At 55.6% G+C, this 12124-nt stretch overlaps 1 protein-coding gene across 1 annotated transcript; it reads right to left on the minus strand.

The window, feature by feature from the left end:
• Positions 1-1380: 1380 nt before the first annotated feature.
• Positions 1381-10690, minus strand: FAM131B (family with sequence similarity 131 member B). The gene is made up of 7 exons (XM_028846411.2): positions 10553-10690; positions 8021-8130; positions 7718-7753; positions 7312-7405; positions 6813-7010; positions 5245-5388; positions 1381-4987 (listed from the first exon to the last, which is right to left on the minus strand). The coding sequence occupies exons 1-7, from the start codon at positions 10578-10580 to the stop codon at positions 4515-4517; spliced, it is 1083 nt and encodes a 360-aa protein (XP_028702244.1). The 5' UTR covers positions 10581-10690; the 3' UTR covers positions 1381-4514.
• Positions 10691-12124: the final 1434 nt, after the last annotated feature.

Genomic DNA, 12124 nt, shown 5'->3' on the forward strand with positions numbered 1-12124 from the left:
GGAGCCTTGGTCAATTATTTCGACTATTCTCCCCATTCCCAGCCAGGCAGGTGGCCCTAACCCTAGCAAAGCACCCCTGATATTCCATGGGGCTTCCTGAGTGTTCCTGGTATGCAGCAAGGGAATCCCTTGCCTCTCTCTGCCTCCCGCTGCCCCCAACAATTCCCCAGTGCTCTTGTCCCAGTACTGTGCTATCTGTGCCTCAGTGTCTACAAGAGGTGGGGTGAGGGGAGGCCCAGAACGACTGTGGCCCTGTAAGTGCCATGTTGGAGGAGGGGATGGGACCATCCTATGGCCTCAGGCACTGACCACCCCAGAATGTGCTCCAGGCCAGCCACAGCCGCTTCTCTTGGAGCCCTGCGCTGGCCCACGTCCGCTCCTGCAATCTGCCTCTGACCCCGATGCGTCTCCAGGCCAGGCCGTGACTAGGGCACTGAGAGAAGCAGGTGCCCTGTTGCCCAACAATCGTGCCCCCATGATGTCCGCTGACTCCCTCTGGCAGAAAACCTTCTATTCCACAGCACAGCTCCCTCGCCCTCCAGTGTCCAGGTTACTCCCTAGGAAACACATCCTCCCTCTCTCCACTGTAGTTCTTTTTTTTTTTTTTTTGAGACGGAGTCTCGCTCTGTCCCCCAGGCTGGAGTGCAGTGGCCGGATCTCAGCTCACTGCAAGCTCCGCCTCCCGGGTTTACGCCATTCTCCTGCCTCAGCCTCCCCAGTAGCTGGGACTACAGGTGCCCGCCACCTCGCCCGGCTAGTTTTTTGTATTTTTTAGTACAGACGGGGTTTCACCGTGTTAGCCAGGGTGGTCTCGATCTCCTGACCTTGTGATCCGCCCATCTCGGCCTCCCAAAGTGCTGGGATTACAGGCTTGAGCCACCGCGCCCGGCTCCACTGTAGTTCTTGACTTGTCCTGCCAAAGGTCAGCTCTGCCCTGGAGCTGCTCTAGCCAGGGCCTCTCCTGCCAAGAATCAGGGCTCAGAGCAGCTAGGTCACTGGGTCACTCAGACACCAGCCCCCTCTTAGACTGGTTCTTCAGATGCCTCTCCTAGGGGTAGAGAGTTAGGAGCTAAGCGTCAAGATGGCAGGGCTCTTGAGTGCTGCCTGCACTTGGGACAGTCACATCTTCACCCTCCCCAGATCAGCAGCAGGAAGCCTGGCTGTGCACTCCATTAGCGCGCTTTCTCTACAAAGGGAGGCCAGGTGTTGTGAGCATCCCCAAACCCTTGCTCCGTACCCAAGGTTTTTCTCCCCAAACCTTGCCATCCCGTATGCTTTGCTTAATTCTGCCATTGTGCCCCCACTCCGACATTCTCCTCCTTTGCCTCCCCTGTTCCCAGTCTCCTCCATCCCCCAAATAAGACAGTCACAGCCAGAGGATGCCACCATGTTCTGTTTAGTGTCATTGAACACAGCCTGTAACCTTCTCCAGCATCACGTCCCTCCCACTTCCCCAGGCCAAGAGAGACGCTGAAGCCTGGGTAGGGGACTGGCAGTGGGCATTTGAGCCCATGCCCTTGTGTACATAATCTATAATATTTATATATATTGATATAGAATTCTCTCTGTAATATATGTCATAGAATCTCTCTTGGGCCTGGGGTGGGAATGTCACATTAAGAAAACATGCTGAGACTGGCCATAAAAATGGATATTTCCCAGACCTGGAAGATGGTGTGTGGGATGTATAGGTGAGGTCGAGGAGAAGATACTACTCATTCCCCAGGATCCCCGCTTCAACACGAGGACAAGAAGGAAGGTGTGTGGGGGTGGAGGGGGCAATGGAGGGGAAGAATGGAAGATTTGGATTTTCATTTAATAAAGTCATTTGAAAATGAAAGTGCACCCCCCCCAAAAAAGAAAATCGTTTAGCAAGAGCAGTTTCATTCACAAGAATATAAAAACAGCCCTGTTCCAGGACTGCTGTAAAACGTGCTGCACAGCCTTAACCCCAAAGGAAAAGCCACCCTTTCCCACCCCGCAGCAGCCTCTTCCTGCACATGCCCCTCCCCACCCCCTGAAATAGGCGATAAGCAACCCCCATGCACCCTGCCCCCAGCACCAGAAGAGTCCTAAGATGGTCCCAGGCCAGCTCCTCAGTCTCTCTCTTCAGAGCGGGTGGGAGCTCCTTGCAGAAGACAGACCCCCACCTGACTTCTGTCTGCCAGCACCCTGGGGACACCAGGTTCATGTATGAACCCTGCTAGAGTCCTTCAGACCTTTAGTCATCTTTTGTCAGGGACCATGTGGCTTCCTTGGGAAAGGGAAGGAGGAGTGAAAGCTGCTGTGGTCTACCTTTCCTAACTCCCCCGGGCCTGAGCAAAAAGGAACTGTAATGAATGAACGCACTCAGTGGGTGAGCTGTCCACTGTGGTCTGGGGAGATAATATGGGCACTGAGAGGATGAGATGACAGGAAGAGGTGATGTGGGAATAGCACACATTGGAGAAGGTGAGGAACCAGGGACCCCGAGGAAGGAAGGTCACATGAACATGCAAAACCCCAGAGCTTGCAGCAGGAGATGGGTGGGGAACAGCTGCCAGGGCAGGCATGCTAAACCACCTCTCAGAGTTCCTGGAAATGAGGTCCTGGGACACGGAGTTAGCACATGTTAGCAAGTACAAGAGGACTCTTCCCCTGTACAGGAGGATTCAGTTAGGTGACTGCACCTGCCTTGGCTCACCTTGCCTAAGCCCATGTTTCCTCCAAAAACCAGCCTCAGGATAACCACTGTCCCCCTTCCAGGGAAGACACAGAACCCCTGCCCTGCCTGCATCCCAGGAGTGTGTGTAGGAGAGTATGAACTTGATGGCGGAACAGGATCATAGATGGACAGAAACACCCCAACTCTCAACCTCCTCATTATAAAATAATAAGTTCTGGGACCTGGGGGTGAGGGCAAAGTTTGTGCCCAAGGCTGGGAGAGGACGACAGTGCTCCCTTCCAGCAGGGGATGCAAGTGGTAGAACTCCTGACAGAGTGTGGGTAGGACACAAGCCTGGGAGCTGGAGCCTTGGAAGGGTGTGAAGAAAGAAAGAGATAGGGCAGTGAGCCTCTTAGGCCTCTCTCTCCTACCCAAACTCTGCCTGTGCCAAGGGCTGGGGAGGGGCTACCCTGGCAGTGGCAGGGCCAAGGGCTCTCCAGCCCACAGCGCCGCTGCTTCGCTCCGCCCGTCCTCTGCCTGTGCTCTTACAGTAGTGCTGGGGTGCATATGCTGCTCAGTCCCCACCAGCATGGATGCCAAGTGTGGGAGGGCAAGCTTGTGTCTCACCATACACCATCCTGGAAAGAAGAATCCGCGAATTTTCCTGTCTTCCTCCGGTAGGAGGCCTGGGGAGGCAGGGAGGACAGCTGTGAAGCTGTTTGGGAGTCCTGGGAGGAGCTGAAGAAGGGGCAGAAGGTGCCGAGTGCCCACCCTGGCCCTCAGCTGCAACCCTGACTGGCTGAGGGAGTGACAGCACCGGACTCCTCCCTCCACCCCACTCAACCCTGAGTGCCCAAGAAGTTATAAAAATGTAGAAAAGGCAAAGAGAAAAGTGTAAACAGCTTCAGAGGACAGGGGTGGATAGGGGGAGACAGCCCTCATGCTCCCCCCGCTGTTGGCGACACCTGCATCCTGCGTTGGTGTATCCAAGACGGGTGTCCCCGCACCCTCCTCAGGGCCAGGCTCCGGGAGCAGGGATGGAAGAAAGCTGAAAGGGAAGCAAGAGCTGGAGCAGCCAGCCCCAGCTGGGTCTTTTCCCAGATCCTTAGGATCCTCCTTTCAGCCATGGGATATTCAAGATCCCAGAGCAAGGGGCTGTGTTTGTTCTTGGTCTCCTCAGTGACTCTTGTCTCTGGGCAGGCCTTGATAGAAAGAACCACGTCTGTGCCCCCTGTAGATCTCAGCTGCCACGTCCACCTCCTCCTCGACTCCTGATCTCAGAAGCCAAATGACCCGCTGAGGCAGCCTCTCCACTCTCCACATGGACGTGCCCTTCAGGCAGCCTCCCCTGTGCCTGTCCAGCCATGTCCAACAGCCCCTAAGGTCTGTTCTCTCAGTAAGGATGATCTGGGGCCACAGCCAGAGAAAACAGAGTTGGGAAAAGCAAGAGTGAAATGGAGAAAGGAGGCATTCAGACAGCACAGTTATGGCTCCTGGAAGACGAAATCGGGGAGTGAAGAACTGAGATCCAGTCTTGAGCACAGCTGCACTGCCCCTGTCTTCAGGGTGCACACACTGGAGGCTTTGTCAGCATAGACCCAGAAGCCCGCAGCCCAGGTCCTTCTCCACAGTCACACCAAGCTCATGGCCATCTAGTTGCCCAGGTCTCAGTTCCCAGGCCTGTGGGTTTCTAGAGTGTAAGCCTGGATAAAATCCCATCCTGGTCCTCCATTTCCGGGAGAGGACTGGAAGCTCCTGGGTTCCCCAATGTTGTCTGCCCGGTTTCAGCTGTACTGCTGGGGGAGGGAATGTATGGGTCACAGCCATGGCCCTCAGGTGGGAGTGGACGGCAGGGCATTGGGGGAGGAAGCTAGTTGTTGGTCTCGCCTTCCTCCTCATCAAATGACTGCACACCTGAGGATGTGACGTCAGACACCTTCCGGCTGAGAGCGGTAGACATCTCAGGGTCTTCTCTTGGGGAAAGTGACTCCAGATCCCGGCATCCTGCATCCTCTTCCTCCTCAGGGGCCAATGGCCTCTTCTCCTCCTCGGCAGGGCCCCTTGCCAGGTCCACCGCACCTACCCCTGGAGCCCAGTCAGTGTCTCCCCCCAGCAAAGGTGGAGGCTCCAGAGCAGAGTATCCTGAAGCCGGTTGGGAAGGTCCCATTTCATGCAAGCTGGGTTGTGAGTCATCAAATGCAGGCCCCAGATAGGATCCTGTGGCTGGAGAGGCAATGAGGGACTGGTCGCTGGCTTCCCAGGCATCTGACGACCCCAGACAGTACATACCCTGGGACACGTAAGAGTGAGGCCATCCATCCATGGGGGCTTGAGCCAGGGCATCTGGAAAAAGAATCCTGGGGGTCAGTGGGGTCACAAAATGTCAAGAGCAGGAATGACAGCACAGACAGCACAAGAGACAGCTAAGAGACAGCACAGAGAACCGGGAGTAAGACACAGAGCGCACAGGGAGTAGGGAGGACAATGGGAAAGCCGAGATGGACAAGGAAGTCTTAAAAGAATGGAGCTGAGTGGAGGCAGCTGAGATAGTTGGGGAGGCCTTGCAGGCTCCAGAGGTTGGATTCCGGAACATCTCTCACCCTGACTCTCCATCAATTCCTGGTAGTTGTCACTGTAGTTGCAGCCCAATGGCTCCTGGGTGGAGTTCACACTCATGTCCTCACCATCCATGGAAGACCAGGCCATGAGTGTGGCCTCAGAGATAGCAAACTGCTCCATGACACCTGCAGGAAGAAATGCAACGACCACAAAATATCTCACGAAATCTTTAGACACGTGCGTGGGGTAGGAAGACATCTTAGTGCGGCATTGTTCAGTAGAAATACCATGCAAGCCACTTATATCATTTTAAGTTTTCCAGTTGCCACATTTAAAATTAAAAAGAAACAGGTTAAATCAATTGAAATAATAGAACTTATTTAATTCGATATATAAAAAGATTTTCATCTCAACATATAATCGAAATAAAAGTCATTAGTGAGATATTTTACATTCTTTTATTTATATGAAGCATTTGAGATCCAGCTGGTATTTTACACTTAAAAGCACATCTCCATTCAGAAGAGCCACATACCAAGTTCTCAATAACCACATGAGGCCAGTGGCTAATGTACTGGACAGCACAGCCTTTGTGTATGTCCCCAGAGAATGGAGTATTGTGGGGGACTTCCTAAAAAGTCAGATTTAGGATTCCTAGGGGAAAGAGTTACGGGTCTTCTGGTGAGATATCCTAAGAGATTCAAATTCGGGATTTCCAGAAATTTATCTTTGGAGGTTTTTAGGAATTGCAATCTAGAGAGTAGATTTCAACATCAACAGAGACCCCCAAGAGAGCATCGTGGGCTTGTGGGTCCACCATGATATAAAACTGGAAGTTCAAGGGATTGGAAGGAAAAGGGGATGGGTAGACTTTTCCCATAGGGATGGGATCCCTATTCTAGTCAAATCCATGAGTGCGTTGAAGCTGGTACTGCCCCTGGCCCCCACCCTACATGTTTGTGACCCTCTTCACTGATATTTCTCCTCCCACCCGTATCACCAACACAACGATACTTCCTTTCTCTTCCAGACCTATCCCTTTCTAGGCATCTTATTTAGACCTGCACTAGGGCTTGGCCTCTCTTGTAGGCACATTGCATGCCTGTTATCAGACCTACACTACTTTCCTGGAATTAAACCTCTTCTGTAGGCCTCCCATCTCCTCACACAGTTCCCTTAATCTTCTAGTGGTTGTCACAAGTAATGAGTCTAGTAGGTGAATTCATGACTCGAAATGCTAAGGGGCAAAGACTAAAAGAAATCCCCAAGGTCTTTCTTTCTTTCAAAGACCAAGGCCTGCCCTTTTTTTTTCCTGCACTTGAGGGAGTTCAGGGTTTGGACAGTCTCATGATGAGGAGAGAAGGCATCTGGGATGGGTGGACCCACAAATCCCCATCTAATTCCACTCATTTTCTGAGATGATTATAAAAATATGTCTAAGAGCACTAATTTGAATTAGCACATCAAAATATTTAGAATTAGAGCTGTTTGGGAAATGTGAATCTATGGTCAAAATATGGATGGAGCTAATTCTGCCACAGGGGATGAGGTTGGAGGCCATCCACCTCATCCTGAAAATGTGTCTCTTGAGGCTTTAGGGTGCACATACCTGCTAGAAAACGTGCCTCCTTCTCGCCATCGCTGAGATCGGAGTAGGCATCCGTATCCCTGCGCACGGCCTCATGGCTGTGTTGTGGCTGAACAGCTGGTGTCTTCCCCCAGCCCTGCCACTCAATCATGTGGGCCACCCGGCCTTGCCCCATGGCTGTGGGCTTTGTCACGTGGTCTTTCATGCTCCGCGAGATCCCTACAGGGCCAGACATTTCCCACATCCTCCAGAATATCACACAACACCCATAACCAGACCCTCCCCATTCCTCCCACCCCAGCCCCATGAGACTCCATCCCACTGGGGCAGGCTCCCCTAAGGACTCCATAGATGGGGTGGTGGGGGGAATGGCCTGGAAGATGGGAGGCTTGACAGAAGGGTGAATAGGTCAGGGTGTGAGGATGAGGGTCTTCATCAACCTCGAAGGAGCAGGGAGACTGAGCCAAGGAGTCTGTCAGCATTATTTTGTCTGAAGGCATTCCTACATCGGGAGTCTCACCTGAGAACGACGACTTGGCCAGGGCCCCAATGCCATAGGCGTTAGAGTTTCGCTTAAGCTTCGGAAGAATGGAAGTGGTGTCCTCCATGGAGAGCTGGGTTGGGAACGTGGGAGGAAGGGCAGAGAAATAAGAAGGTACGGGCGTGCTTTATACTTGGAGAAGGTTCATGGTTTCCAGGAAAAAGTATTTGAGCTAGGGCAGATGATAAGGAAAGCTACTATACCCAAGAGTCCCAAGGAGGGATATACCCCCAGTGCCCTGGAAAGCTGGGGCACAGGTTGAGAATGTGAGGGCTCACAGTGCCTGTTGGAGCCAAGGAATACCGTGCTCGTTGGAAGGTGCAAGGGAGAAGATAAGGAGGAGGAGTTCGGGAGGATGGGGAGGTCTGGGGGCAGCTGCACTCACATTGATGCCGTCCCAGGAGAAATCAGTTCGAGTTTGCTGTGGAGAGAGGAAAGGGAATAGGCATCCCAGTCACTCACAGGAATGCAAGGAAGCCCCGTTCCTCAGAGGGCCTTCCACGAGTGTGGGATGTGAGGGCTTTCCTGAGGTTGACACCACTGCCTGGGTTCTCCGTGTGGACTGCTTGGCATGTGTTGTGAGAAATGTTCTGTAGACGTGTCAGTCTGAAGGAGTGTTTAGGTTGTTGCCCTGGAATTGAGGAAGTGCAGGCAGCTAGAGACTCGGGGTGGCTGAGTGAGGTCTCACCTCAGTCGATGGCCGATGGAGGCTGCTCCCGTGCAGTGAGCTGGTGCTGTCCATGTTGATTTGATCGACATCCTTCAGGCCCTTCCAATCCACTGCAATCACCTCGTTCCCTGAGGGGGCCAGAAAGTTAGCTGCCCGCCCTCACCTCCCTGTGCAGCCGAGGTGACACCCTGGGGCCAGCCCTTCACACCCCTCCCTTACCCCAGCTGCCCATTTCCTCTTATATTCCTGCGCTCTCCAAATTCTAGGAGAGACAAGTGGTAATGCTGAGCCCAAATATCCAGTTTTAGCTCAACCAAGAATAGTGCACTCAGAAAAACTGATATATGGCCTTATTTGTTGTTGTTTATGTGGAGGGGTCAGAGGTTGGGTTTTATCAGAAAATCAATTCTTATTCCTTCCTGAGGACTCTTGGAGGGTTTCTGTATGGGAGCTGGGCTGTTCTCTATTACAAGTCTATACATAAGGGCAGAACTGCTCTAGTGAAGGGCTTTTCTCTAGGCTTAGGGTGGCAGGGATGTGTCTCCCACTGTGGGCCCTTCCTAAGCATCCGTGAGTCTGACTGACTGGAAGAGGACTCCTGGGAATTGAGGCAGGAGTTGGATAGCAAGGAGCTGGGTGTGTCCTCCCAGAAAGAGTGAGCGGAGAAGCCAAGGGTGACCTGGAGGCATTTCACCTGACTGTAGGGAGACGAGTGATGGATTAAAGTGGAGGGAAGGTGGGGAGCACAAGGAGAAGAGAGAACTTTTAAAAATAGGAATTAAGAAAATAGGAATTCAAGTCAGAGAGAAGACAGAAGATGGTGGGAGGGGTGGACAGGGTCTGAGGGCTGAGTGGGAAACTGCAGGACTCAGGGGAAGGAGGGTGCTTGTTAGAGCCAGGACAGAGCTCCTGGTGGAGACTCCTGGACTGAGGGCAGGATGGTGCTCCGGGAAGTCTTGGGGAAGAACAGCTTGGGTCTTCCTACAGGGACTATTCAAGCATCAGATGACTGCCTGAACCATCTGACCATACAGACCCTTTATACTTATGAGGTTTTACAATTGTGAGTTTAGGGTCAGCTCCATTTTTGGGAAGGGGAGCATTGAATGGGGCTGGGCACGAGGAGGCGTTCCGCACATCAGCAGGGGTGGGGGAAAGGAAGGGGCTGGTGAACTGGACTGAGGAGGGAGGACCCTCCAAAGTTGGCCTGCTCTTCCCTGGGGCTCCGCGGGTTGGTGACTGGGGGAAAAGAGAAAAGATGGCCCTCGGGACACAGCAGGAATGGGGCAGGCGGAGAAGAGCCTAAGGAGAAGGGAGACAGGGGAGGGCAGCGGCGGGGGGAGAGGGGAGCGGGGGGGTGGCCTTTGTGGGAGACGGAGAGCTGAGTCAGAGCTGTGGGGGGCAGCGGGGAGGGAGAGAGCCAGGGAGAAGGGGTGAAAGCAGAGGAGGAGGGGGTATCCATGGAAATAAACCGGTCTCAGGGAAATCAGGCTTCTGGAGAGTGAGTGTGTTTGTAATAATAATACGAATTATTCTCTCAGCCTGAGGTCACCAGGAGGTGTAGGCGGGAGAAATTGGGAGTTGGAAAGGGGAAGAATGGGGGAGGGGGTGGGAGAGGGCTGGATGAATTCGCTGAGCGGCGAGAGCGGAGTGGATGCCTGGGTGGGGGTCTGGGGCGGTAGCCAGGCAGAAGCTGGAGGGAGAAGGTGGATTAGGAGGCGCCTCTCTTCCCTCCCCGCGTCAAAGGTAAATAAAGAGCCGGCCCCGCCCCGCCGGCCCCCGCTGACAGGTGCCGGCGGGTCCCCGGCTGCCAAGGCAGGGCCGGCCCCACCCTCCCGGGCCGCGCGCTCCCGACCCCTCTCAGCGCCTCGAAGCCCCCACCTCCTCCCCGCGTCCCCCAGCCCCTTCCCTCCACCCGGCCCTGGCCCGGTCCCTCCGGGCGTGGAACCCGGGCTCATCCCGCCCCCGCCCCAGAGGGAAAACGCACGTGAACAAAGCGAATCGGAGGAGGCAGGAACGACAGAAAAAGGCAACGGAGAGGGAGAGAGATGGGGCAAAGCACCCGAGCCAGATGGAGGCGGCAGCAGGGGGTGGCGTGGGGGGCGTGCGAAAGAGACTCGGGGCTGGCGCGGAGGCCGGGGGTCCTTCGCGGGGGGCTGCTCCGGAGTGGGGAATGCGAGGAGGCGCTGGGGACGGCGGAGCAGAGGTGGATGGCCTGGAGGGGCAGGGATGAGGGGACCGAGCGTCGGGCCGAGCGTCGGAGGAGAGGAGAGGAGGACGATGGAGAGGATGGAGAGGACCGCGCCTGCGGGAGGGCGACGGGGAGAACGAACCGAGCCGAGCGGGATGGCAGCCCCGGAGGCGCGAGAGGAGAGCGGGCAGGAAGGAGGGACAGAGGGACCGCGGGCGGACGGAGGGAAAGTGAAGGAGCTAGCAGGGCAAGGCGGGTGCGGAGCGGGGCGCCCGGACGCGCGAGGAGAGGGATGGGGGAGGGGGTGGGAGGGCGGCCCGGGGGGCCCAGCCCTGTCCCCGCCCGGCCGCGGTACCCACCCACAGTCCGGGAGCCGATGCAGCCCATGGCTCCGGGGGCCGCCGGACCGGGCCCTCACCGACTCGGGGCGCGCGCCGGGGGGAGCACCGGGAGCCGCGCCGCCGCCCCAGCCGCTCTGCAGCGCCGCGGCTGTCTCCGCTCGGCTCCGCTCCCCCCTCCCCTCTCCATCCCTCCCCACGGCAGCTCCGTCGCCGCCGCCGCTGCCGCCGCCGCCGCCGCCTGGCTCCCCCGCCCCGGCTCTGCTCGCCGCGGCCGGGGAGGGGGCGGCCCGGGGATTGGCTGCGCCCCACGCCTCCCCGCCCCTGCCCCGGCCGTGCCGCGGCGCTCCCTCGGGGATCTGGGGCCCCCGCCGCCGCGCCCCCCCGCCGCCGCGCCCCCCCGCCGCCGCGCCCCCCCGCCTGCCCGTGCCCAGCCCCTTTCCCGGGGCTCTCGCCTGGAGAACCCCGGCTTGGGTTTCGGGAGCCGGGGCACGAACCCAGGGCCTACCCCGAGGTTCTGGTTGATGGATTTTGCGGGCTGGGGGCAGGGGATGCACTGAGAGGAAGTGGGGTGGTGGTGAGAATAAAGCCGGGCCGAAGGGCCTTTGGCCACCAAATTCCGCAAACACTTGTTTTCTTCCTGGGGCCGCATCTGGGACACACACAGAAACGTGATTGGACACAGCTTTGGGCTCTGCGTTTCAAGTGCGCTATTTTGTCCACCCAAACAGAACATGAAGTCTTTGCAAGTGGATCGTGTGGGTCACTTCTCTATGCTCGCTGGACATTCAGGGGTGGGTGTGGGGATCTGCAGATAGTCGAGCTCCAGGCCTGGTTGGGGATGGGAGAGTATGACGAGCATAGTTTATTCGCAGTAGACTAACAACAATGTCAGGACCCGAGGCTGGCTAGAAGACATCGTCTTGAATCCAATTTAACTTTTCTGAGACGTGGTCTTCTTGGACAAATGAAAGCAAGGCGGTCCCGAAGCAGCAAAGAGAAAGATTGGCCTCTGGCTCGTGGGATGGGGCCAGGTAGATACATGGGGAGGAGATGAAGGTCTAAGTTGCAAGGGTTAAGTGAGCACTTTGGTTACACCAGGCAAGAAGTGGAGTCCAGAAAAGATGTATGAGAAAGGGCAAGGAGACCTTTTTGTCTAAGCTGTACCCAGAAAGCCCAAAGTGTGAGAGAGTGGGCAGGCGGGCATTCACAGAAGCAAGTGCCCATCCAGGCTCTGACTGCACCTCGCCCATTTTTGGTCCCTCCGAGGTTGCAGAGAGAGAAGGTAATGGGCCAGGGGTCCCCGATGTGGGCTCCTAACAGGGAAACTAAGTCTTATGGATGTAACTTTGTAACCTTTAGATTGTGAGTGGAGAGCTACATCCCATGGGGTGGCAGATGAAAATGTGGGAGAAGACGCTAACAATTGAATTGCAGATTGGGGAGATGGGATTATGGTGAGAGAATCCACCTTTGGTGTATGTGCATGAAGAAATAAACCAAATCTACATCTATAAAACTGCGGGAAGGAAAGAGATAATAATCAGTTGCAGGTCTGCTTAGATTTTAATCGTTTAGTGTCGTTTGTGGCAG

This window comes from Macaca mulatta, chromosome 3, assembly GCF_049350105.2.
Source record: "Macaca mulatta isolate MMU2019108-1 chromosome 3, T2T-MMU8v2.0, whole genome shotgun sequence".
In the NCBI taxonomy this organism is placed as follows: Eukaryota; Metazoa; Chordata; class Mammalia; order Primates; family Cercopithecidae; genus Macaca; species Macaca mulatta.

Coding starts and splice junctions, on each gene's coding strand:
- FAM131B (XM_028846411.2), bottom strand. CDS start 10,580: ATGGGCTGCATCGGCTCCCGGACTGTGG. Junction 7,754..8,020: donor TCCATCGGCCATCGACTGAG/GTGAGACCTCAC, acceptor CTCTCTCCACAG/CAAACTCGAACTGATTTCTC. Junction 7,406..7,717: donor TCTCCTGGGACGGCATCAAT/GTGAGTGCAGCT, acceptor TTCCCAACCCAG/CTCTCCATGGAGGACACCAC.